Source organism: Otolemur garnettii, unplaced genomic scaffold, assembly GCF_000181295.1.
Source record: "Otolemur garnettii isolate 467f Iridium unplaced genomic scaffold, OtoGar3 scaffold00042, whole genome shotgun sequence".
NCBI lineage: Eukaryota > Metazoa > Chordata > Mammalia > Primates > Galagidae > Otolemur > Otolemur garnettii.
In genome coordinates this window covers 12,553,595-12,581,546 of record NW_003852437.1, presented here as the reverse complement: position 1 = coordinate 12,581,546, position 27,952 = coordinate 12,553,595, and the positions used below count along the sequence as shown (strand labels likewise).

General features: G+C 35.1%; 1 protein-coding gene and 2 non-coding genes across 4 annotated transcripts in view; 1 reads left to right on the top strand and 2 right to left on the bottom strand.

Moving 5' to 3' along the window:
• Window positions 1-27,952, bottom strand: part of HBS1L (HBS1 like translational GTPase) — a 92,082-nt gene that overhangs the window by 58,285 nt on the left and 5,845 nt on the right. The window contains exons 2-5 of one of the 2 annotated variants that reach the window (XM_012805458.2): window positions 27,812-27,877; window positions 19,543-19,668; window positions 15,164-15,358; window positions 11,166-13,925 (exon numbers count right to left, since the gene is read on the bottom strand). In XM_012805458.2, the coding sequence (XP_012660912.1) occupies window positions 12,457-13,925; window positions 15,164-15,358; window positions 19,543-19,668; window positions 27,812-27,877 (1,856 nt within the window). In that variant the 3' untranslated portion in view covers window positions 11,166-12,456. Of the gene's footprint in view, window positions 1-11,165; window positions 13,926-15,163; window positions 15,359-19,542; window positions 19,669-27,811; window positions 27,878-27,952 lie in introns of those variants that run through there. The other variant, XM_003790305.3, reaches the window with a different exon arrangement.
• On the top strand, window positions 15,546-15,678 carry LOC111725518. The gene has a single exon (XR_002773566.1). It is a non-coding gene; the product is annotated as a small nucleolar RNA SNORA61 (small nucleolar RNA).
• Window positions 17,562-17,665, bottom strand: LOC111725509. The gene has a single exon (XR_002773560.1). It is a non-coding gene; the product is annotated as a U6 spliceosomal RNA (small nuclear RNA).

Here is a 27,952-nt window from a genome sequence, read left to right as displayed (position 1 = left end):
CTTAATATTACCTAAGCATGTATGGAAACAGCATTTTTTCCCTCCAAAAATCTCTTGATATCATTAAACAATAAAAATTATAATTAGAAGAAATTGGCCTGGGAGAAAACTTTATGAGGAAGACCCCCAGGGCAACTGAAGCAATACCAAAAATACATTACTGGGATCTGATCAAACTAAAAAGCTTCTATGCTGCCAAGAACACAGAAAGTAAAGTAAGCAGACTGCCCTCAGAATGGGAGAGGATATCTGCAGGTTACGTTTCTGACAAAGGTTTGATAACCAGAATCCACAGAAAACTCAAACTTATTAATAAGAAAAGAACAAGTGATCTCATTTCACTATGGACAAGAGACCTGAACAAAAGCTTCTCTGAAGAAGACAGGCACATGGTCTACAGACACTTGAAAAAATGCTCATCATCTTTAATCATCAGAGAAATGCAAATCAAAACCACTTTGAGATACCCTCTAACTCCAGTAAGAGTAGCCCACATAACAAAATCCCAAAACTACAGACATTGGTGTGGATATGGAAAAAAGGGAACACTTCTCCACTGCTAGGGGGAATGCAAACTAATATGTTCCTTTTGGAAAGAAGTTTGGAGAACACTTTGGGATCTAAAAGTTGACCTGCCGTTGAATCCTGCAATTCCTCTACTAGGAGTATACCCAAAAGACCAAAAATCACTTTGCAAAAAAGATATTTGCACCAGATTATTCACTGCAGTTCAATTTGTAATAGCCAAATCATGGAAAAAGCCCAAGTGCCCATCGACCCAGGAATGGATTTATAAATTGTGGTATATGTATACCATGGAATACTACGCAGCATTAAAAAAAGATGGAGACTTCACCTCTTTTAGGTTTACATGAAGGGACCTAAAACATATTCTCCTTAGTAAAGTATCTCAAGAATGGAGGAAAAAGTATTCAATGTACTCAGTACTTCTATGAAACCAACTTATATTTACTCATGAAAGATAGAACACAACTATAGCCCAGGATGAAGGAGAGAAATGGAGTGGGAAGGGAGTGAGGGGGAAGTTTGATAGAGGGAGGGCAAAAGGCAGGACCACATCTATGGAGCATATTGCAAGGGTACAGGTCAAATCTGTCAAGTGTAAAACATGAATGTCTTAACACAATAATCAAGTAAATGAGGCGAAAGGTATGTTGTTTGATTTGATGTAAGCACATCAGATTGCATTAAAAAAACCACATTGTACCCCACATATGCATAAATGTATTCATGATCTATGTGTATGTGACTTAATAAAAAAAATATTAAAAAAATGATAATTAGATTTTTCTCAGTAACTTGACAAGCTATTTCTAAATTATATAGGAAAAAGAGCTATGTGAGATTACTTATGAAAACAAAAAATACAAGGCAGCCATCAAAATATTAAAATTAAATATTAATAAAAAATAATAGCAATTTATTTGTATAAAGTACCAAAACAGATAGACAAATGAAAGGGAATTTAGTACATGTCAAAGATGACATTTCAAAAAAAAAAGGACTGTATAATTCAACAAAAGATATTGTGATAAATCCATCTTTCCATTAAAAGAAATGATGTTGATGGAGAAACCAGATTCATTAACATCAGCTAGATTGAAGATACAAAAATAAAAATATGGATCTGTCAAAAGTATTAGGAGAAACAATAAATAATTTCTTAAAATTATCTTATAGGAGAGTAGCACTTTCAAACAAAAACCAGTAAGAAAAAAGACTAATTAAAATTTAAAATTTATTTTCTATTATAATATATGACTTGGGAAATGACAGGAATCACAAAAAGTATTTTCCATACATAAAACAATTTTTATGAAGACTAATTTCCTTAGTATATACATACGTATATATGTATATGTGCATATGTACATCCACACATGCACACATACACATATTCCTAAAAATTATAAAATGAAAGATAAACCAGCAAAAACAGGCAAAGGTTAAGAGCAGAGAGTTCTAAGAAAAATATAAATTTAAATATACAAGGCAGTCAGCCTCACTCATGAGAAAATATTTTGCAATTACCAGACTGGCATAATACCAAAAAAAGTAATACTCATACCTGTAAGAAATTGGTGAAAATACAAACTCATGGGAAGGAAATTAGTACAATCCCTATTGAGGGCACTTAGGTAGCATCTAACCAAAACATTTAAGTATATAAATTCAATTTCTAGAAATACAGGATGCTCATTTTTCTTTAGCAATTGCAACTGGAAACACTTAAAATGTTCATAAACAGAGACTGTTTAAATAAATTACAGTGCAATGCCACAGAATTCTATATAACTTTTAAAAAGAATGAGACTGATCTGTATATACCAGTAAAGAAAGAGCTATAAAATACTTGTTAGTAAGTGACACAGATATATAAGTATTATAGTATTCTTCCACTTGCATAAAAATGTATATGTACATTCACATACACTTTTCTCTCCTAAAAAGAAGAAATAATTTGTTTACAGTGGCTTCCCCTAGGGAACAAGATTGTGGGACTACATTAGGAAAAGCTCAGCTTATTTAAACTCCTTTCCTACATTTATATTCTAGACACATTCTAAGTTGGGGATACTGCAGTTGATACACACTAAATTCCTGCACCTTTAGAATTTACATGGGGGGGAGGGGAGGTGGAGAACAAAGGAGACAAGATTTTAAAAAGCTATGTATGCAAAACACACAATGGCAGATGATGCAAGTGCTGTGAGGAACAATAACCCATGGTTACAAGTTAAAGGATATATATATGTGTGTGTGTATGGAATTATGATTCACATAGGATAGTGATAAAAACGTACAGTGAACTATGGGCGCACACGAAGGCCCCGTCCACCCCACAACTGGGCATCAAGAAATAGCTAAGTACACCTGAAGAGCAATGAGCTGGGGAGACAACCCTACAGAAGCGGAGGAAACACAGGTAGAGGTGCTCTAGGGTAGCTGTGGGTAGGGAGAAATACACAAAGAGAAGTTCATAAAGCAGCGGTTCTCAACCTGTGAGTCGCAACCCCTTTGGGGGTCGCCTAAGACCATCCTGCCTATCAGATATTTACATAGCAAAATTACAGTTATGAAGTAGCAACAAAAATAATTTTATGGTTCAGGGTCACCAAAACATGAGGAACTGTATTAAAGGGTCACGGCATTATTAAGGTTGAGAACCACTGTCATAAAGGAACTTAGAAAATAAAAGAAAAAAAAACTTAAGGAGATAAAATTAGATCTTTATTTTTAAAAGTTATTCTGGCTACAGTGTAGAAAGTATCTTAGGGGGAGATAAACTGAAAAGTCAAGAAATTAGTTAGCTATATGGGTAATTCTGCCAAAAGCTAATGGCCTTGACATGAGAAAGTAGCAATAAAGATGGAAAGTAGTGTAACAAAAAAAATACAAGCAATCTTTGTTATTCACAGAGTCTACTCTTGTGAATTCACCTACTCACTACAATTTATTTGCAACCCCGTAATCACTACTCACTTTTGCCCTCACTCAAAAACATGTGCAGAGAAGTGAAAAATTAGTCACTGTACATGCAAATTCCCAGGTAAGGTCAAAAAGAGACACAAAAGAAATGACAAAGGAGATAGAAGATATCAAAAGTTAATGATTCGACAAAAGTAGTCCTAGGGGAAAATTAATAGCCTTAAATGCCAACATTAAATAACCTACTGAGTAGTCTCAAAGAACTTGAAAAAGAAGAGCAAACCAAACCCAAACCCAAACCCAACAGGAGAAAAGAAATAACTGAAGTCAAAGCAGAATCAAATGAAACTGAGAATAAGAAAACACAAGGCTGGGCGCCATGGCTCATGCCTATAATCCTAGCACTCTGAGAGGCTGAGGCTCAGGTGGATTGCCTGAGCTCACAGGTTCTGGGTTTGAGGCCAGCCTGAGCAAGAGCAAGATTCCATCTCCAAAAACAGCCAGGCATTGTGGCAAGCGCCTGTAGTCCCAGCTACTCGGAAGGCTGAGGTAACAGAATCACTTGAGCCCAAAAGAGTTTGAGGTTGCTGTGGCCAATGATGCCACAGCACTCTACCCAGAGCAACAAAGTGAGACTCTGTCTCAAAAGAAAACAATGAAAGAAAAAAGAAAAACAACACAAAGATTAATGAAACAAAAAGTTGGTTCTTTGAAAAGATAAACAAAATTGATAGATATCACTAGATTAACCGGAAATACAAAAGAAAGAACCCAAATAAGCTCAGAGAAAAAGGAGATACTACAACGGATACCACAGAAATATAAAACATCAGGGCAGCGCCTGTGGCTCAAAGGAGTAGGGCGCTGGCCCCATATGCCAGAAGTGGCAGGTTCAAACCCAGCCCCAGCCAAAAACTGCAAAAGAAAAAAAAAAAAAAAGAAGAAGAAAGAAATAGAAAACATCATATCTGAATACTCTAAAATCCTCTATGCACATAAATTCCAGAACATTGAGGATAATGACAAATTCCTTGAAACATACAACCTTCCTAGGCTGAATCAGGAAGAAATATAACTCCTAAACAGACCAATAATCAACAAGAAAATAGAAGCAGCAACAAAAAAAGCCCCAGACCAGATAGTTTCACAGCTGAATTTCATCAGATCTAAAAGGACTGATACCCATACTGCAGAAGTTATTTTTTAACATCGAGAAGGAAGGAATCCTCCCCCAACTCATTCTACAAAGCCAGTATCACCTTGATACCAAAGCCAGGAAAGAACACAACAAAAAAAGAAAAGTATAGACCAATATCCCTTATGAACACAGATGCAGAAATTCTCGATATAAATTCTAGCACATTGAATTAAACAGCACATCAAAAAAATAATCCATCGTGACTAAGTGGGCTTCAGTCCAGGGATGCAAGAATGGCTCAATATACATAAACTGATAAATGTGGTTCACTACATAAATAGAAGCAAAAACAAAGATCATATGATGATCTCAATAGATGCAGAAAAAACATTCAACAAAATTCAGTACCCTTTCATGACAAAAACACTTAACAAAATAAACATAGATGGAACATATCTCAAAATTATAAAAAGTTGAAAGCATTCCTACTTAGAACTGGAACAAGACAAGGATGCCCACTGTCACCACTTCTAGTCAACAGAGGAGAAGTCCTAGCCAGTGCAATCAGGCAAGAGAAAAAAAATTAAGGATATGTAAACTAGGAAAGAGGAGGTAGGTCAAACTATCACTTGCTGATGACATGATCTTATATTTAGAAAGCCCCAAAGACTCTACCAAGAGACTACTGGGAATTGATAAATACAACAAAGTCTCAGGTCACAAAATCAATGTACAGTAGCATTCTTATATGCCAATAACAGATAAGCTAAGAATCAAATCAAAGACTCAACACCTTTCACAATAGCTACCAAAAAAAAAAAAAGTATGAATACATTTAACCAAGTAGGTGAAAGATGTCCACAAAGAGAACTACAAATCACTGAGGAAGGAAACTGCAGATGATATAAACAAATGGAAAAACACATCAAGCTTATGGATCAGCAGAATCAACATTGTTACAATGTCCATACTCCCCAAAGTGATTTACAGAGTCAATGCAATCCCCATCACTGTAACAATGTCGTTTTTCACTAATCTACAAAAAATAATTCCACACTTCATTTGGAACCAGAAGAGCCCAAATACCCACACCAACCTTAAGCAAAAGGAACAAATCTGGAGGCATCACTTTACCAGACATTATGCAAGTAATCAAAACAGCATGATAGGGACACAAAAACCGAGACACAGATCAATGGAACAGAACAGAGAACCCAAATACAAAACCATCCACACACAGCCAATTGATCTTGGACAAAGTACATAATAATATACACTGGGGAAAAGAATCCCTATTAAATAAATAGTGCTGGGAAAAAAGCCATGTATAGAAGAAACAGATCTCTCACCACTCAGAAAAATTAATTCAAGAAGGATAGCAGACTTAAATGTAAGGCATGAAACCATAAGAATTCTATAAGGAATGTTGAAAAGACTTATCTAGGTATCAGCCTAGGGAAAGATTTTATGAAGAAGAACCAAATGGCAATCACAACAACAACAAATATAAATAAATGATATTTGATCATTTTAAAAACCTTCTGCACAGCCAAGAAAAAAATCAACAGAGCAAATGTTGGCAATTTACAGAATGGGAAAAAATATTCATAAGCCGTACATCTGATAAAAGGCTAATCACCAGAATTAACAACAAACTCAAGCAAACGAGTAGAGAAAAAAATATCAAACCACCCCATTAAAAATAGGCCAAAGACATGGACAGAAGCTTTGCAAAAGATAGACTGACGGCCAATAAACATGGTAAAAAAAAACTCAACATTACTAGCCACTAACCATCAAGAAAATGCAAATCAAAACCACAATGAGATACCACCTAACCCCAAAGGCTCTGACAATAGATGTGGTGTGGACAAAAGAGAAAGGAACATCTATACCCTGTTGGCAGGACTGCAAACTAGAACAATCTCTATGGAAAATGGCACGGTGATCCCTCAAAGAACTGAAAGTAAACCTACCATTTGATCCCAAAACCCCACTACTGGGTATTTTATCCAAAGAAAAAGAAGTCATTTTATCAAAAAGACACTTGCATGCAAATGTTTATTGCAGCACAATTGACAATGGCAAAAATGTGGAATCAACCCAAGTACCTATCAAATGATGAGTGGATTAACAAAATGTGCTGTATATATACACGTCATGGAATGTTATACAGCCATAAAGATAACTTAATCCCTTTTGCGATAATTAGGATGCAACTTGAAACTATTACCCTAAGTGAAGTATCTAAAGAAAGGAAAAACAGGCTCAGCGCCACATACACCAGAGCTGAGCCAAAAAAACAGGCTCAGCGCCACATACATCAAATCTAGCCCAGGCCTGCCAAACGATAATGACAACTACAACCAAAAAATAGCCGGGCACTGTGGCGGGTGCCTATAGTTCCAGCTACTTGGAGGGCTTAGGTAAGAGAAACGGTTAAGCCCAGGAATTTGAGGTCACTGTGAGCTGTGACGCCACAGCACTTTACCCAGGGTAACAGCTTTAGCCTATACCTCACAAAAAAAAAAAGAATGAAAAACAAACACTACATGTATCCACTGTTAAATTGGAATTAACTCATGTGCACAGAGAGAAGCAAAACTCAAGGAAAATCAAGCAAGTGGTAGGTGAGTAAAGGGAATGGGAAAAATCTTACCTAAAAGGTACAATGAGCATTATCTGGGTGATGGGTACATTTATAACCCCAACTCAAGCAGTGCAAAAAGAATCCATTTAACCAAAAACATTTACACATTCATAAAATTCTGAAATTAAAAAATAAAAAAGGAGACCCTCTGACTTCTTCAACTCTCATATAGTAAACAAGCATCCTTTACATGGTCTACTTAGTGTCACTTTTTTGCTTGTACTTTTTGTTGCTAGTTGTGCTGTTTAATATGGCCTGTAAGTATAGTGCTAAAGTGCTATCTGGTGTTCTAAGCATAAAAAGGCTAGGATGGAGATATGTTAGATAAGGCATGAGTTACAGTGCTGTTGATCATGACTTCAATGTAATGAATTCATGACCTGTAAATAATACACAGAGGTGCCAAAAAAATGTATATACATTTTAAGAGATGTTATCTATATATTACTTCTCCAAGTTGAATTGGAGGTATAATTACTAGTCAAGCATACTTAGACATGCTATGCACATCCATTTTACCTGCAATTGATAAGACTTTCTGGGAATGATCCATTTTACTTGCAACACCATCTCTTAAAATGTATACATATATGGGGGCACCCCTGGTATATTAAATATTAAGGTCTCCTTAAATAGAGACACATATAAAACAAGGATATGTATTGATTAGTTGGCAGAAATGTGACTAGCAGCTCATAGGAACCTAACCCTGTATTTTGTATAGGAACAATGTTTCAGTATTGACTAAGTCAATGTTTGCAGTGACTTTATAAAACATATCTACTACAAATAACAAGAATCAACTATATATATATTCATACATATACTTATATATTATACTATACACATACACACACATATGTTTACTTGTTTTTAAGGTAGAAATACCAAGAATGGTATTCAATTATAAGCGGTAGGTAAGGTGAGGAATCAAGGACAATTCTTAGTTCCAGGTTTGGTAACTAAAAGATAGATACTATTCATAAAGGTAAGAAATAGGAAGAGATCAGAGCTTGAATGAGGATGACAAAGATGTCAGCTTTTAAGGATATATATCCCGCATCTAAAATTCTTTTACTTTAATCATAGAAATAAACGTAGGCTCGGCACCTGTGGCTCAAGTGACTAAGGCGCCAGCCACATACACCTGGGTGGGAGGTTTGAACCCAGCCCGGGCCTGCCAAATAACAATGATGGCTGCAACCAAAAAAAATTGCCGGGCACTGTGGCAAGCGCCTGTGGTCTGAGCTACTTGGGAGGCTGAGGCAGGAGACTCGCTTGAGCCCAGGAATTGGAGATTGCTGTGAGCTGTGATGCCACAGCACTCTACCCAGGGGGACAGCTTGAGGTTCTGTCTCAAAAAATAAAAAAAAATAAATGTATACTTTATCTTCTTTTTGGGCGGGGGGGAGACTGAGGTCTCATCACTCCTGTGTTGCCCAAGCTAGACACAAACTCCTGGGCTTAAGCAATCCTCTTGCCTCAGCCTCCCTAGGAGCTGGGACTACAGGCATACATCACTGCACTCAGTGGAATAATCCTTCCACTGTTACCTCTGCAATTACATAGCTAATATTCACCAACCTATACTTTAATAGTGTTTCTGTGTGTCTTTAAAAGGATATATAAAATTTTACCCTATGGAAATCATGAATTCTAAATGCCAATTATCTTAAAAGAAATTCTTCACAACCAGGTAGTTTGGGTTTTTTTTAATTTGTTTATAAAGATATAAAGCAGTACCTTCAGCATAAATTATTAAAATATCATTCAAACATATCAAGTTTATATAGAATCCTAATGGATTTATGTTTTCACACTTGATTTAAGAGAACCTCAAAATCATAAATTCTTTCAATATAGCTTTTACAAAGTATATATACATATATATACACTCAAAATGTGACAAGATTTTTACAACCTAAAAATTAAGATTATAACATACAACTGCACAAACTGAGCTTTTTGTAATTAAAATTATACAAATAAAAGTAGTGTAGAAGTTCCTACTAATCCTCCTTGGATAGCCAACATTATCTTTATTTGTAATTTGTTCCACTGTTGATATAAATAAAACAATTTCAAAGCTACTATAAAACTGATTTTATAACTGTAACCAAATATATACTGTGGGAACATAAAACAGAAAACTTATTGATACAAAGTTCTTTTTCAATATACAATGTGTTACTTGTTTATTTGCAATGGTCCACATATAGATTCCTGATCAATTTAAAAATTCATTATTTTTCTCCATAACTGTATTTATCTTATAAGCTTCCTTTTATACACCAAAAAAGCACCTTATGAGTTTTATTCCTATTATGACAATTAGTTACATCATCTCCCCCATGTAGTAAAAATTAAATATAAAACACTGAGAATAGTTATTACTACTTATGAGAAAGAAAAGGATAAAAGAAAAGCTCAAGAAAGAAGGATTCAAAGCTAAAGGGAAGAAAAGAGGGTAACATGCCAGTTTGGTAACTAGGAAAAAGGTAAAAGGTAAAACAAAAAGAAAATGAAAGTGTTCTATGAGAAATGAAACCCTGGTTATTGGTAATTAATTGTAAAAAGAACTATATCTTTAAAAAGCCAACTAAAGATTTTAGAATGCAAAAGGACAAAACATTCATGAACATCAGATATTCTAAAAAAAAAAAAAAAAAGACAATGAAAAACAAAAATTGTAATTTTTAATGTCTTTTATATTTTATACCATTTAGAATGTAATTATAATATTACTTCTATTCCTAAAGTTAAATGTTAGTGCATTTGGTTATAATGCAAATAAAAATGGCTTGGAATCTCAAAATTGATATTCAAACCAAAAATAATGTAAACCATAACAGCATACCTGAGCTACCAAGATAGTAGTCTAAACAGCAGTGGGTGCAGAATATGCACTTAATACAATCATCGGTCAGGAGGAATATATTCACGAACAAGCAGATACCCATCTTTTTACCAAGACCCAATGGCCAAGGGCGGAAGGAGGAGAGATCTTCTTGTTTCCACCCTCAGAATCTCAGAAACTGTGACATTCCCTTAGTTAACAGGGCCAGGGCTTATCATGTAACATGCCTGACAGGCTAACAGCCAAGACAAGGGAAATAGGAAGCCTGAAAACTTATTTAAAATATTGTTGCTTTCCCTTATTGCCATATAATATGTAATTTTAATCCCCACAAAAATAATCTCATAAATGGTAGTTTTACAATCCTGATTAGCTAACAAAGGGAGAGCGAGTTCACTCTTCAAGATCTGTCACTTGGCCCTAGAAAAGTACTGTATTTTCACTTGAAAATTACTATTTATAAAAGAAGGTAAAAGACAGAACCAGTATGTAACTATAATACAGGTTAAAAAAGTATTCATGGATTCATGTGCAAAGTGGACCACTTACATAGCACTTAATCAGGAATTATCATCAGTTACAAATTCTTAGAATATTCACTTCTAAATCAGAGACTGACCCCAAACAAATCTAGCTTATGAGTCACACTCCTTAGTTTAAAATTACTAATGTGTTTGATCAAGGTTCAGGACTAGAAAAACAAACTGAGGAGTTGGGGTAATTCAAATTTTAAAATTGATCAGAAAGGAGGACAGCTTGTGAATCTCTTAAGCATCAGTATTATGTGCACTGATATATACAGTAAAAAACAAAACCTGAAGATATCACAAGAAATCAGAAAATGTGCATCAATCTTATATGCATTGAAATATGCAGTTAAAAACAAAACTGAAGACATCACAAGAAATCAGAAAGTGTTTAAAACAATGAAGGCATATGCCATTCTAACTTTTCCTTCCAAAATAATGAACATAAAAATATCAAAGCTAAAAATACTGGAATGTCTTTCTGAAAATAAACACAAGAAGGGATACAAAAAAATTATCAAATGCAAAATGGAGTAGCTACTGAAGAAAAATATGTCTTTCGTAGGAAAAGGCCAGCTATTTTATTTTCATTAAGAAATAACATTTCAGATACTGCTATTTTTTTTGGCAAGTATTACTAATATCTGTATCATATCACACAAAAGACTATAATTTCTAACTAGCAATTTTCCTTGGTATTTTCTAGAAATTATAAATTCAAGTGGGTCAGATGTTATCCTTAGCATTAATAATTCTGGTTTTTTTAATTTCTTTCTCTACGGCAGTGTTTCTCAAGCAGAAGTATCCATCAGAGTCACCTAGGGATCATTCTGAAAATATATATTCCCAAGTGCTATCCCCCAGAGAATGATTCAGCATGTCATTTCACACCTCTCTTGAAAGAATTCCCCCAGTGATTATGATTGCTAGTTGAGGACCACCGCTTTGAGAGAATAGTTACCTACTTATTCTACTGACTACAAGTGCTCTTGTATGATCCACCATAGCTGAAACTCTGTCGGGCACACAGCTATCAGTAATAAAAAGGAAAACTCCACATTTCATAACTTATTGTAAAGAAAAAGTGAGAGACCTGGTAAAATGTCCATTCAAAGAACATGCAACCATACTTGAAAATACTTTCTATGTATTTATTTTAAAGGGTACATTTAGGACAAATGGTTTTGAAAATGTATAAAAATAATTCATGTATTAATCCAACTTCTATATTGACATGGTCCCTTAAAAGATTTTTATTATGTCATCATAAAAATGTATTGCAACAGCTTCCATAGTACTCTCAAAAGTCTGGAATTTTAAGATTTTCTAATAGAAAAATTTTAGTATTTCCCTGCAGAAAAATAATAAAACTAGGAATGATATCAAGGCTACATTATGTCTCAGCTATCTATCCTATACCACATATCATAAGAATAATCTTCACACTTAACTATAATAATCGCAAGTGCTGGTATATTTGTTTAAGAACAAAGCACAAAAATATTTCATAGGAAAAAAATCTCATCGTAAAACCTTACAAAGTTGAATGCTTCAAATAAAAATATCTGAGGGTTGATTTCACAATATCAAGTTTTCATATGCACTTTGTAAACATATACTCATCATAGACTATCAACTATCAATTATCACTAAAAGAAAATTGTAAAAAAAATTCAGTGCAAAAATACATACCAACTGAAGTTGTTATCAACTGACTTAAGACAATTTTAATATAAAAATCACAACCTGAATCCCATAATATAAAGTGATCCTATAAAGACATTAAATTAAAAATAAAAGGCTCTACAACAGTGATCAAGTTTTCCTTTTGTTACTATTCTCTAGTAAATGCTTTCTTTTGGTTAGCTTTTACAATGTCATCAGGAGATGCTGACTTGAAGTCAAATGGTGTTATTGCTACAAGAGGACTTAGTTCTTTGTCCTTTATGTCTTGAACTTGTCTACTATAAAGGAAAGTCTTATAGAGGTCAAAGGTGCGTCGCTTGCAGCTTTTCAGTGGGTAACGAAGACACAAAGTTGAAGCAAAAGCTGAAGGTCTAGCAGCAAGGGCCTTGGTCCAAGAGAGAGAAAAAGGTGGTTTCCTAGTCAAAGGGCCTTTATTGTTTTTCTTATTATCCTTAGGAAAATTGGAATTTTTCCCTAACTTTGAACCTGGAACTTTAGTTCCTGATGGTGGAGCAACTGACTGGTCTATTAAAGGCTTGGGAACAAAATCTGCGGTTTTTATAAGGACACTAAGATCAATATTTGAATCTATTCCAGAAGACCTCATTTCAGATAAACTGAGGTCAAAGGAATCTTTTGTAATCGGAGAGTTGTCTACAGCAATTGTTTCTGCAATCAAATCAGAAAGCGACAAATTCTCAAGGTCTCTTGTGGGAGAAGCTTTATGAAATGCCAAAGATGACAGAGATCCTGTTAACTCTGATATTCCAGCTGAAGACTGAGAGCGATTTGCCAGTTGTGACAGGGGAAAGGATCCCAAACTTAAATCTGTAAAACTGGCAGATGACTGGTTACAAAGATCAGATAAAGTAAAGCATTGGCTTAGATTGTTTTCTTTGTGTTCCTGAAACAGTTCAGCTAGGGATGGATTTTCACGATGAAAAAACTGCAAGTTGTCAGTATTTAAAACGTAATTCTTGGCATTTTGTTCATCTAAAGAAACACTTCCAATTTCAGTCTTTTTATTAGCATTTAAATTATCAAGAGTTATATTTTCCAAAGAGCTAGTTAAGTGCAAAGAATTACTTGAACATCCTAAGCTGTTTTGTACTGGAATGCTTTGGAAATCAGATAGTGAATTATTTTGAACAAATAAAGAATTATTTGGTGTTGTGCTCTTTATCATTAAGGACTTTAAATCTGGTATTTCTTTGAATGCAGGATCATCTTTGGAAACACATTCAGATGCATGAGGTCTTAACAAATCAGCATCTAGGTCCTTTGAAAGTAGAGTTCCCAGATTATCTGTGGATGATAACCTGACTGATGGCTGACTTTTACAAGGATCTCGTGGTATATCATGAATTAAGTCAGCTAGTGAAAAGTCTTTTGTTAACTTACATGATTCTAGTTTCTTTTCACTTATAGGTCTGTCAAGTTTCTTTTTTCTATGATGTAAATAGTGACTTGGAACTGACGAATTATGATATAATCCATATTTTGCTACTGAGCTAGAAAAATCAAAGGGTTTCCTATTGCAATCCAAATGATTTGCTGATTGAGGATAAGAACTTTGAACATTATCGGCTGAAATGTCAGAGGAAGAAAATAAGACTCCTTACCTTACAAGAGCCATTAATTTTCAGATGAATAAGTAGACATATGCAGAAGGCAGTCACCGCAACCAAAAGGAAACATAAATGAGGCATTTAATTACTAAATGCTTTTTGATTATGACATGAAAAAAGTGATACTTGATCATTATTAAACATTAAGTGAACACTCAAAAACAATAATAAGGTAGTATTACCTTCCTTTAACACCCTAAAGTAAACTTCATACTTTGCTCACAGATGAATACAAATTTAAGTAGCAAGCTAGTCAATGTTCTAATTTTCACAAGTTTAATAATGTGAGGTTTTAATAGTAATTAAATTATAGTCAAGGTTCAAAACTTTAGTCGAATTCAATACTTCTTAAAATAAAAAAAAAAAGGAAAAAATCAGGTTCATTTCCTTCTGTATTTTAATGCACTAAGAACAAACAAACAACACCCTGTCATTTCTACTGCAATCTAAGAAACACTGTAAGATGACAAACTTATTCTCATAATGGTCAGTTACAAGTACGCATGTGTGCCTCCCCACCTCTCCCAAAACACTCTTATTACATGGTAACAGACTATATCCAACCTTGCCGTAGCAAAAATCTAACCCACAGGTTTCGGGAAATATTGACATAGTGAACAAATCCCCATACTCACACTGACAGCCATCAACCAATTAATATAATGGGACTAGCTCAGTTCCCTTTATGTCCACTAAATTCCAAATTTAGCTCTAAATTCTACAAATTTAAAATTAAATATCTACATATAAAATGCAAAATTAGTATAATTATGATACTCATATTTAATAATGAATAAAATGAAATTATATTTATACAAAATATAAGAATAAAGGAATTTTTTTAGCATTAATTGGCTGGCTATTCATTTCTATTTCCTATTTCATTAGAGTTAAAAAACAACAATTAAAAACTTTTCTAAGCTGTTAGCAAGAAGAAAAAAATACCTTGTGTTGTTTTATCTAATTTTATTCCCACTGTGTTGTGGTAGATATGAAAACAAGTAATGAAATAATAAAAAACAAGCTATAACAGAAGGAAAGGAACATAATACTCACCTTAAAAATTCACAAACTACATGATCAACTGATAATTATCAAGAGTTAACAGCAACATGCAAGATTTTCTTAATAGCTGGAGCAAATTAAAGTTTTTTATAAAAGCTCAAGAAAATTAAAGCCTCTCTTTAAACATTATGTAAAACTAAAAGAGAACAAGTAAAGGCATACCTTTTTCTATCCTTCCTGTGGATACTGTTTCCTCACTCTTGTCCTTCAAATTCTGCACATTATCTTGTTCCAGAACCATAGACAAAGCCTTCTGCACATCAAACTTGTTCCTCAGAACTGCTTCAATCAGTATTTCATCTCGCACAGCATCACCAAGTACCTCTCTCATGTGATCAAGGCATGAATAAAGTCGAGCTAAAACAGACAACAGTGATCAAAACTACACTAAACGGTGCATGAAAGAACTCTCCCTCTTCAAAACTGAGAAAGATATTCAACTCTCCTTTCTCCTTGGCAAAAATTATTTATAATGATCATATTTTGTATACAGTATAGCTATCTTCCCTTAGTATAAGAACAATTTCATTCAGAAATCACTAGAATTCTCCTGATTCTCCTTCCCATCAGATCAGAATACTGGTCTTGGTGGTCATAAAAGGAGGAAAAGTAATACCGAAGCTGACCTCACTATGCTGTAGTGTGGTATATAAAGTGTGGGCGAGTTGCAAACAAGGTAAAAAAAAAAAAAATTCACTAGAATACATGCCTACTGAAAAACAATGACTAATAATTTTTAAAAATATAGGCTCAGCACCAGGAGCACAGTGGTTAGGGCGCCAGCCATATACACTGAGCCTAGCAGATTCAAACCTGGCCTGGGCCTGCTAAACAAAAATGACAACTGCAACAAAAAAACAGCTGGGCACTGTGGTGGGTGCCTCTAGGCCCAGCTATTTGGGGGGCTGAGGCAAGAGAATCGCTTAAGCCCAAGAGTTGGAGGTTGCTGTGAGCTGTGACGCCACAGTACTCTACCGAGAGCAACACAGTGAAACTCTGTCTCAAAAAAAAAAAAAAAGGAAAAGAAAAAAAAAATTTTCAGTATAAATTATATACACAGATAGCTATTTTCAGCCAATGATAAAAGTCTCTTGAATAATTCTGACTAAATTGCACAGTATATACTAATGACAATTTTCAGTCACCAATGATGATGATATCTGCACTGATCACTTGTCACATGTGCAGAAAAGAGGGGAGAGTGTGGTACTATTTCTAACTCATTAGTGAACCCAGTTAATCTCTAAGGCTATTTCTTACTCTTAAATTACTACTTTAAGTTTTCTTTTAGGCTAACTTCAGTTTTTTCCAGCCACCTAAATCACCCTAATGGCTTTCAAATACAGGAAAGATAATCTAATACAAAAGTACCATAAAAATGAGGCTGTCCATGAGGGTGGCACCTGTGGGTCAAATGAGTAGGGCACCAGCCCCATATGCCAGAGGTGGTGGGTTAAAACCCAGCCCTGGCCAAAAATGGCAAAATAAATAAATAAATAAATATGAGGCTGTCCAGTATATAAGGATATTCATTTTAAAAATAAAAAATTGAAACCTGCAATTATCTAAACTATTTGCGGATTTTAATTTTCTGATGACTGTTATTATAAAAAGGTAATTATTATTTAATTTTTTTTGCAGTTTTTTTGGGGGGGGGCTCAGGGCTGGGTTTGAACCCACCACCTCCAGTGTATGTACCTAGGGGCCAATAAATAAAAATGAACATATTCATTTATATATTTGTCTAACACTTGACAATTTTCTTTTTTCTTTCTTTCTTTTCTTTTCTTTCTTTCTGAGACTCTTTCATAGAGTCTCACTATGTCACCCTCAGTAGAGGGTTGTGGCATCACAGCTCACAGCAACCTCAAACTCCTGGGCTTAAGCAATTCTCTTGCCTCAGCCTCCCTAGTAACTGGGACTACAGGCACCTGCCACAAACACCCAGCTATTTTTTTTGTTGTAGTTACTGTTGTTTGGCAGGCCCAGGCTGGGTTTGAATCCACCAGCACCAGTGTATGTGGCTGGTACCCTAGCTGCTGAGCTATAAGTGCGAGTCACACTTGATAATTTTCACAGAACTTTCATATGATTCCTTTCATAATCCTCATAACACTACAAGCTAGATCTATAGGGTAAATTCTAATTTAATTAGAAAAAGCATGGTACTAAGTTAGCAATAATCAATACAGAACTTAGGCTTTCAGACTCTCTACTAGACAAAACCATTTCACAGAATTCAATTTTTTTGGCTGGGCACCTGTGGCTCAAGTGGCTAAGGCACCAGCCACATACACCTAAGGTGGCAGGTTCAAATCCAGCTCAGCCCACCAAATAACAATGATGGCTGCAATCAAAAAATAGCCGGGCTTTGTGGCAGGTGCCTGTGGTCCCAGCTACTTGGGAGGCTGAGGCAGGAGACTCGCTTGAGCCCAGGAGTTGGAGGTTGCTGCGAGCTGTGATGCCACAGCACTCTACCCAGTGGGACAGCTTGAGGCTCTGTCTCAAAAAAAAAAAAAAGAATTCAATTTTTTTAATTTCTAAATATTAAGGGGGTACAAAAAATATGGAATGCTTCATAAATGTACGTGTCACTCTTGCATAAGGGTCACACAAATCTCTGTATCATTCCAATTTTAGTATAGGTGCCGCCAAAGCAAGCACAGAATGCAATTCATATTTCATTGTACATCCTTCCATGTTGAATAAAGACTCTACTGGGAATACTCTTCCTTCTTTAAAAAAAAATCAATACTTTTTTCCATTGCTCTAATTATTAAAAATAAATCTGTTAAATATTTGGGTCATCTGGCTTTGATTCAATCCAAGATTAACTTTAAAAGGTTAGTAAGCTATACTCAAAAAATAATACCTATTTGATAAATACATAAATTACTGAAACTGGAACAGAATACATAGTATAGGGCCTCTTCTAATTATAAGAACTATTTTCTACACATACACAAAGAGGCAGTGTACTGAGGGGGCTACAACTAGAGGTTATGGAATTAGACTGGCTTGGTTCACATCCTAATGCCACTTACTAGTGGGTACAAGTAACTGCTCAGGCGAGTCACTGCTCTGTCTCACTTTCTTCCCTTGTCGTGAAGATTAAAGATGCTAATACCTAAACAGTATGTAGAACAGTACCTGGAGAGTATTTAGGGAAAGCTAACCACAATCATTATTACTGTTATCATGCAATTAACTTACATATACACACCAGGTTAGAATGATTAACTTTCATTCTCAAATGTAACTTTAAATTTTATAACTCCTTAATCACTGTCCACTAAAGCACAGAAGTACAAGACTTCTACCCTATTCCTACCCTCTCAGCACACAATGTTAACTATAACAATTAAATACTATTGAGAACTTCACACTACATCTCATCTTCAAACTTTTATCCAGGGTTTCAACTGTATTTGCAGAATTAGTAAATAAATTCATTCTATTTCTTCTGTATCTGTTGTCTGCCTTGCTGCTTTCTAATTTTTTATATTTATGCTTTCTCTCCATTTTTCATCATTTTAGCAACTGATATGTATTTTATAGATTTATTCAAAGATCAGCTCCCAGATTTCATAAATTTCTTTATTTTTAAATTATAAAATATCAACTTAAAAACATTTATAGAACAAAGCCATACTCTAAACCAGTGATCTTCAAAACCTCCTAATGCTGCAACCCTTTAATACAGTTCCTCATGTTGTAGTGACCCCCAACCATAAAATTATTTTTGTTGCTACTTCATAACTATAATTTTGTTACTGTTATGAATCCTAATGTAAATATCTGATATGCAGGATGTATTTTCATTGTTACAAAGGGGTCGCGACCGACAGGTTGAGAACCGCTGCTCTAGAGCAAATTTGACTCAGCGGTGCTCACTATCAACAGATGGCATTACCATTATACCTGACCATTTTAGATCAGGCCTGATAAAGGAAGCAATGTCATGGCCTGATATGGGAAGCAATGTCATGTTTGAAAATTACTTATAAAAGAAGAAAGCAAAAATACAAATATCTTTGTTAAAATGTTTAAGAGAGTACAATGTACAAGTTCTACCTTGAAACTTAATTTACACAGATAATAATCAGGATGCTTGTATAATGTTACTCTAGACTTCAACTTTTTTTTTAAACCTCTTGGGACCTAACATCTTTCTAAGTAAAAGAGTTTCTGTATGCTAAATATAATCTCTAATTATAAGAGTTTATTAAACAACAGTCTGAAAAAGTTCCTATAACAAATCATGCAAGTTTTTCTCCTATGGAAAAAATGAAAGACTAGGATAGTTTAATCAAAAATTCTAGTTACTAAGCAATAGCCATACTTAGTACAATTTTTCAGCCATGCCGTTACATACATACGTTACACAATATACTTAATAAATTTTTCCTGAAGATGTAAGACATGTTTTTATCATTATACTTACTGTTATGAACAATCACAACAACACTGATAAATTCTGATGAATTTGGTTGTTAATCATCTTCAGGTAAGAAACATAAATATACTATTTTTTGCTATACCTTGATCAATTCCACTCAGTTGATGGTTCGAAAGAGAATTGGAAGACTCTTTTAGATCTTCATAATCGTATTCTTCTACAGGTTCAACAGAAGGTTTATCACGTCGTGAATAAATAAACTGAGCAGCTAGAATATAAAATGATCAAAGGATGCTGTAGTATAGCCATTTCCCACTAACCTTTTTTTTTTAAATAAAAGTTAAAGTAAAAATTAAAGATTCAGATCTAGCACCCATAGTCAGTTACCCACATTCCATAACAATGGGTGAACACCCTAAGACAAAGCATATCATACTCAAAAATCCTGGTCAAATGTCCAAATGTCCTTAACTAATTTATTAACCTTTTATAAACTTCCTTCTTTCCCCCAATCTCTAAGACCATTCTACTGAGCTGACTTTCCTAGACACTGTTTGCAAAAACTACTTTTCCTAACATCTCATCCCTGCCTACTATTCTGCATTCCCTGAAATTTTCTCCTTCGGTACAAATATCTCAAACCATATATGAAGCTTACTAATTTGCACTATTAAGAAAAAACTAAAAGTGTATTTGCATAATTAAGAAAAGATTAATTTTCACTTTCCAAGAATTGATAATTTTGCCTGAATTCAGGAGTTCACTGAAAACACAGGCCTTAACCTTTGAATGATTCGTAGTTTCAATCATATACGGATATTACGAACGAGTGTCATATACTTAACTTTGACTCTCAGATATCTATGCTCCACTGCAATACCGGCAATGTGTTTCTTACATATAACTAAGCCTTATATACAGTAAAACCTCCATTGTTGACTACCTACTTACATTGACCACCTCCTTAAGATGGCCTACTTTTCATAGACCAGACATGCACTGAATGCACATTACCAGTTCAGCAGGCCTAGTTCCCAATATTGACCAACTCTGTATGTTGACCAGTTTGTTACAGTCCCTTGGGTGGTCCACTTAACAGAGATTCTACTGTATTTTCTTAAAGGGAGGAAAGACAGATGGTCAAAGTGCCAATATATGCCTGAGAATCATAAATAAAATACAAGTAAGCAAAGGGGAAAATCAAGGCATGCCCAAAGTATTGACATTTCCACATCTACCAGATGGCTATAGAACTCATTCCTAGAAGTTATTCAATTATGATGGAACAAAATTAAAGAAGGACAGAAATATAATATTCATAAGGCAAGGTATTAGTTGGGGGGTTATTAGCTTTCTGTAAAAGCACAAAACACATTAAGTCCATGGACTTTTGTATATGTTACCAGGAAGACCTTATTTGTTCAAAAAACTACATTCAAAATTTACAGATAGGGCGGCGCCCGTGGCTCAAAGGAGTAGGGCAGCGGCCCTATATGCTGGAGGTATTGGGTTCAAACCCAGCTCCAGCCAAAAACAGCAAAAAAAAAAAAAAAAAAAAAAAAAAAAATCTACAGACAGTGCCTAGAATATGAAGCTCTGGCCTATATGTAACACTTAGAAGGCCACAGCATAAGTCCATTCTAATCATTGTATATCAATACCCTTAAAGATTAGCAGAGAAGACAAAGAAGAAAAACGTAATGACATATTTTAAAAGCCACATGAGTAATACAGATAATAAGTGCCGTGGAAGCATAGAAGATTAAGTGGTCAATGAAGATTGAAGCAGTCCTGACAAAGGAGATAAGAACATGGGAAAACCTGGGAAGTGGAAGAGATCCTGAACAAGAAAAACAGAGTACAGCGGTTCTCAACTTTCCTCATGCCGCAACCCTTTAATACAGTTCCTCATGCTGTAGCGACCCCCAACCATAAAATTATTTGGGTTGCTACTCATAACTGTAATTTTGCTACTGTTATGAATCATAATGTAAATATCTGATATGCAGCATGTATTTTCATTGTTACAAAGGGATCATGACCCACAGGTTGAGAACCGCTGACAGAGTAAGAGAAATATACAGCAGCTGGCTCAGCACCCATAGCTCAGCAGCTAGGGCACCAGCTACACACACCAGAGCTGGCAAGTTCAAATCCAGCCCCGGCCTGCCAGATAACATGACAACTATAACCAAAAAATAGCTGGGTGTTGTGGTGGGCACCTGTAGTCCCAGCTACTTGGGAGGATGAGGCAACTGAATCACTTAAGCTCAAGAGTTTGAGGTTGATGTGAGCTATGACGCTACTGTACTCTACTGAGGGCTACATAGACTCTGTCTCAAAAATAAATAAATAAATAAATAAATACAGAACAGCTGAGATAATTCAATCTAATCCATAATGCATGCTTCCTGAAAACAAATTAGTTCATACTAATCAGTAAACAGCAAAATGATGAACGTATAATGCTGAAGATGCTTTAGTTTCCGAAACTTTTCTCTCAATACTTCAACGTTGTACATTATCATGTAACAGCAACAGGCAAAACCACACTGGAATATTACACTGTAATTGTACTGCACTACTCTGTTTTGAGGGTCCTTACTGACTACCTCTCCAAGATCTATGAGAATTTTGCTTTTGCAACATTATTCAGTTTTAAGCTTTTCTTACATCTCCTTCTATCAAGCGTTCACCTTTTTAAGTGTAAAGTCCAATATTTACTAAACTATTAGAAGTTAATGTATCTTAATAAATGTGCAAACATTTTTACTAAGATGACTACTATTTTTGTCAGTACTCTATAGTTTGAGTGGTCTATCCTAATCTTGACTCTTAAGTTATTATTTTTAGCACACAATTTTAAAGATCACAAAGTTTTTCAGGAATGCATATGCTATATTGTATAATCCCTAATGTGCCCCCTCGTGGGAAAGGAGACAGTAACATTGCTATTATAGTCAGCTTGGCTAACCAGCAGAGACATCCTATTTCATAAATTTTCTAAGAGGACCACTTTTTTTTTACATGTTAAAATCTCAGAATTAGAGATGTGTCTTATAGTTAAATGGCATCTTAGCATTATCTAACATTTAGTTTGGCAGCCTTTTGTTTTAAAGTAGTCCATGAAATAATATGCCTTACAATCCATGGCATCTTAGATTTAATAAAATGTAGTGGTACCAAAAAATAAAAATTGGGCCATTTTCCACTTGGTGATTTACAATTGCTTTAATTTTAATAAATTATACTCAGTTTAGCCTAAAAATAACAAATATACTTTCCCCAACTTCCTTTTATGCATGAATTATGAGGAAGAAACCTAAGACAAATGAAAATATTAAGAGAAGCATGAAATCAGATGTTTCCCTCAACAAGTTTCACTAGAAAATACTGATGGAGAAGAGGAAGTTCTCACTGTACAGGTACTCTACCGCCTAGAAGCTACGTTTCTGTGGGGTTTTCCTACTACTAGCACACCACTCGCCAACCCCCCCCCACCCCCACACACATATATCCAACTCAGAGACCTAAGGCCATTCTTTTGGGTTGGGTTTGCATGGAAGAGAAGAGTAGGCAAAATCTTCCAAGGAAAAATAAAAATAGCATCTAGGGAGGGACAAAGTAGTCCAAGTGTTTGAAAATGAAAAGAGAGCCCAAAAGGCAAGAGAGACAATAAAAATGGAGAGAAAATGGGTAAATATATAATGTTATTCCCTAAAATTTTAAATCACAAACTTTGATGGAAGTGCTTTATGAACAAATGGACACCAATAGTTATTTTTTTTAATTTTAGGAATTTGGACAAACATAAAAGTTAAAAGAAGTCAAAACCAAACTCCAGGAATTACTTAAAATTATTTCCTAAACACCTTAATATACAAATCATGTGAGGCACTCACCAAAAATTAAACTTTCTAGGCTACTTCCCTGAAAATTATGATTCAGTAGTGCTGGAATCGAGCAAGAAATCTGTATTTTTAAGAATCATTCCAACCTGATTTGCATCAGGAAAGGTCAGGAAATACCACCCTTCAAATTCCCTACCTGTAGTCCACTCTGTAGACCATCGTCAGTTACCTGCTCAAACTACTGCCCTCCTTTCTGAAAAACCTTCACTAAATTGACACTATAAACTAAAATTAAAAACTGTCTTCCACAATTTGGTTCCTATTTCTGTTCCTAGCCCTCTTTCCTGCTAAATCTGCACTAATCCCAGGAGTCTTCCCAAACAAGCCACACTTAGAGGCCACTGCTGAAACAATGTTGTTTCTTCTACCTGGGATGGCATCCTTGATTCCAAATTTATCAGCCCCAATCCCACACCTCCTCCCAGAAGTCTTCCCAGACACTTACCAAACTACTGAAGCAAGCTATTCAAACAAGACTTTAAACAAGCTATGTTACAACAAACTAATTTATAAACTCATTAGCACAGGGTTTTTCTCACACATAAGTTGATGCTCAACAAAAGTTCTAAATTGGAATGAAATAAAATTATTTCTAATCATATTAGTTGAAATAAAATATGTAACCATTCAAATAAAGTTTAATATATAAACTCTTTTCCTACCCCTACTCTTCCAAGATAGATTCAATACTTAATATCAAAATCAATCTGTGTAAAGGAGATATTAAAAGTTTACATTTAGAAGTTGCCTTTCCATCAGGAAAACTGGGCTTAATTAATGCAAAAAAAAAAAATATGTGCTGGTGAATTTTGGAGAGAAATCCCTGCTAATTGGTAAACTTACTCAATTATCAGACTTCATTATACCACAAGTATGATCAGCTCTTTAGTGATTGGTTACTTAAGAACAGAAAATATTATTCTAAAATTATTCATTTTTTATTGAAAATTACTCAGAAAATGTATCACTAAAGAGAAAAGTTTCTGATCTGCTGTTACTGCTATTTTTAAGTATTTTGAAAAATAAAAAATCCAAAGTCACATTTGTTTGTTAAAAATACCAGTTTGTTACATAAGAAACTCAAAACCATTTCTCTCCTACTTTGAAAATGTTGGTTGGCTTTTTGAGAGTCAGACTGTCCTGAAGATAAACACATGCAAGACACACCTCAAGACCTCTGAGACTCACACAGAGAAACAGGTCGTCCTCCAAAAGCAAGGCCATAAATGCAAATTTCAGAAAAACACCCTCTGAAGATCTGTGTGTGCTGTTAGCTCATTACTCAAAATAAAACATTATTTATCCAGATAAGCCCAAATAAATGACTACATTAACATGCAATACTAAAGTGTCTTTGTATAATCCCTCTATGAAGAGTTCCACTCTTGGCTCGGTGCCTGTGGCTCAAGTGGCTAAGGCACCAGCCACATACACCTAAGGTGGTGGGTTCGAATCCAGCCCAAGCCCGCCAAACAACAATGATGGCTGCACCCAAAAAAATAGCCAGGTGTTGTGGCGGGCACCTGTGGTCCCAGCTACTTGGGAGGCAGAGGCAGGAGACTCGCTTGAGCCCAGGAGTTGGAGGTTGCTGTGAGCTGTGATGCCACGACACTCTACCCAGGGGGACAGCTTGAGGCTCTGTCTCAAAAAAAAAAAAAAGAGTTCCACTCTTCTGCAAGCCATATACAAACTTCTCAATCCTGTAAGACCTAAACTCCTGCAGATATTTTGTTTAATCTATTTCCAAATCTAATGCTACTACTCCTGCCCTAAACAAATGGTTTCCCATGCATGTCATAGCATACCCTAGTAGACTTGTTAAAACAGCTGCTGTGCCTCACTTCCAAAGTTTCTGACTTTTGGGTGGGGCCTCCGATACTGCATTTCTAAGAAACTCTTGAATGATGCAACAGTTCAGGGACTATACTTTGAGGATACTATCCCAAAATACCATCATCTCCTTTACATAAATATGTATATAACAGTTTCCTAGTCTACCTATACCCATTCACATACCACTTTTAATCCATTCTCATCATGTAAATTTTAAAACTCAAATTTAACATCATGCCCACATCATCTTCTCAGTTCCATGAACATGCCATGCTGTCTATCATGCTTATTAGATGTGAGTGATAGGGATAGTGCTACAAGATTTCACTTTGTCACCTCTAAAATTTAAGTTATGTACTTAACTGTGATGCTGAACTGAGGAGCCCCAAAGGGCAAATACATAGAAGACACCTTGGGAAACGTGAAATTTCCTTTATTCCTAAATCCCTATAAAATGCCTCCTTTTGAATCCCTGAATAAGGAACTTTAAAGGAATTTAGCCATTTCTTAGCTTCTAACCTACCATTCTCTCCTCAGCTATATGGTGCCAGAGTGAAGACTCTGTAAAGCACAATTCTTTGACACCTGGCTCCCTTCTGGGATCAGGCAATAGGAGATGCTAAAGCAAGGCTGAAAGAGGAAGGCACACAGTCCTTCTTTTTTGCTTCTTGTTCTAGTCAGTGTCGCCCTAGCAACACTTCACCTTGCAGAAGCTGTCTGTTTCTATAAATAGCAATCAATATCAGTTTTCAGTTTTTCCACAACTCCCAGAACCAACTTCAACTGTCTCTCCAGCAGGTTGGAATCCCCTCTTCGAAAGACTGAATCCCAGCTTCAAAGCATCTCTTCAGAGGCACCACATCAGTCACACACTGCCTTTCTCCCCAGAGTACTCTGGGTCCCAGCTCACAGTACTTCCTATAAACTTCAGAGGAAAAGCAACAAAGCAGAACCCTCCCCTCGTGGTCTAAGTCCCAGTTCAAGTAGCCCCCATAAACTTCTACAATATAGGTTTCAACCTTGTCCATTTATACCCATAAGCACTAGGGATGGTAGTCTTTTTGGTTGTCCTTTTTGCATTTTTTGTTCTGTAATACCTGGTCAACAACATTTCATGTTAAATCTAACAGAATCTTGACTTGGTATCAGTGAAACTTTAAAGGAAGAGAAGGCAGGCCATGATCACACTACCTGAGGAAAGTACATGACCTGAAGAACATGCCTACAAATTAATAGCAAGATGCACTTCAGAAAAAACAAGTAACAGAAGAAAAGCTGACAGAATAGATATGATAAAGACAACTTAAAGAGCCTACACCTTTATAAAGAACAATGAATTATAAAAGTCAGAAGGAACATATTGGGTAAAAATGGGATTAAAGCAGGTAAATTTATAAAGGATAATTAAGATAAGGGAGATGTCTTAGTCCTTTCAGGCTCCTATAATAGAATACCATGAACTGGGTAGCTTATATACAACAGAAATTTATTTCTCACATTCAGAGGCTGGAAAGTTCAAGATCACGGCAGATTTTTGTATCTAGTGAAGGCCTGCTTTAGGGGTTGCAGACAGCACCTACTTGCTTTGTTCTCACTGGGTTGGGGGGGAGGGGTCTACCAATGGCCTCCTTTTTAAGGGCTCTGCTCTCATGACCTAATTAACTCCCAAATACCCTACCTCCTAATACCACCACCTTGGAGATGAGGATTTCAACATAGAAATTATGACTTTATGACTCAAACATTCAGACCATAGCAGACAACACTAAAAGAAATGTTTTACATTAATTAGCCTTTAAACTTAGGGAAAATGAGTTTTATGAATTATATTTATGCAATGCCTATTTACAGGCAAATTATACCCCTCTGTATACCATTCTAAAATTTAGCAGGGCATTTTACCAGTTGTATATATAGCACGCTGATATTTACAGACAAATGTATCTTTAGAGAAAGGAGAGAAAGATTGTGATCAAAGACTCAGTCTTTGCCGAAAGAACATATGAATATTTTCCTTTTATGTTGACAGAGGAGAAATCTTTGGGCACAAGAGCTAGAAGGTGCAGCTCTGATGTAGAATCATACAGAAATTTGAACTCTAATCCCTCTGTGGTTCCATCAGAAGTCTGAACTATATGTATTTCGTTTATTTACCGAACTATTTAAAATAGATTAAAGTACTATATAAAGGGAATTATTTCTGAAGTATAGCATAAATAAAATAACATGACATGACACAACATAATATACCATAACATAACATAAAAATGAAATAAAAGAAGTCTATGTATAACACCTCGATGTTTCCTAATATTCAAAAGATATTTGGGAATATAAAATTAACTGCAGCCTGTCACCAGAGATTTTAGAATTTTATTATTGACTAAATCACCATTTTAGTGCATTTTGATTAACTGCATGTTGCAAAGAATACTGAAAAAAAGATAAGTCTTCAGAGTTTTCTTACTAAAGGACAGAATAAAAACTATTCTATTTGCAGATAAAGAAATTATTTTATATAAAAATTTTATAGAAATTAACATACAATTATCTTTGTAAATGTTACATATTACAGTCTCATGGAATACTCTAGTCCTAGAATGACAGTAATATTTAACATTTTTAAACACCAAAACCAAAGATATCAAATTATTTTTAAAAATTCACCTGTTGATGGAGAAATACAATAATCATCCTCTACAGACTGGCCATAGAGATCATCATCTTCAAAATCTAAAATAAAAACAAAGAGATAAATTCATTTACAAGTTCCTTTTATATTGACTTATCTGAAATAGCTCCAAAAAT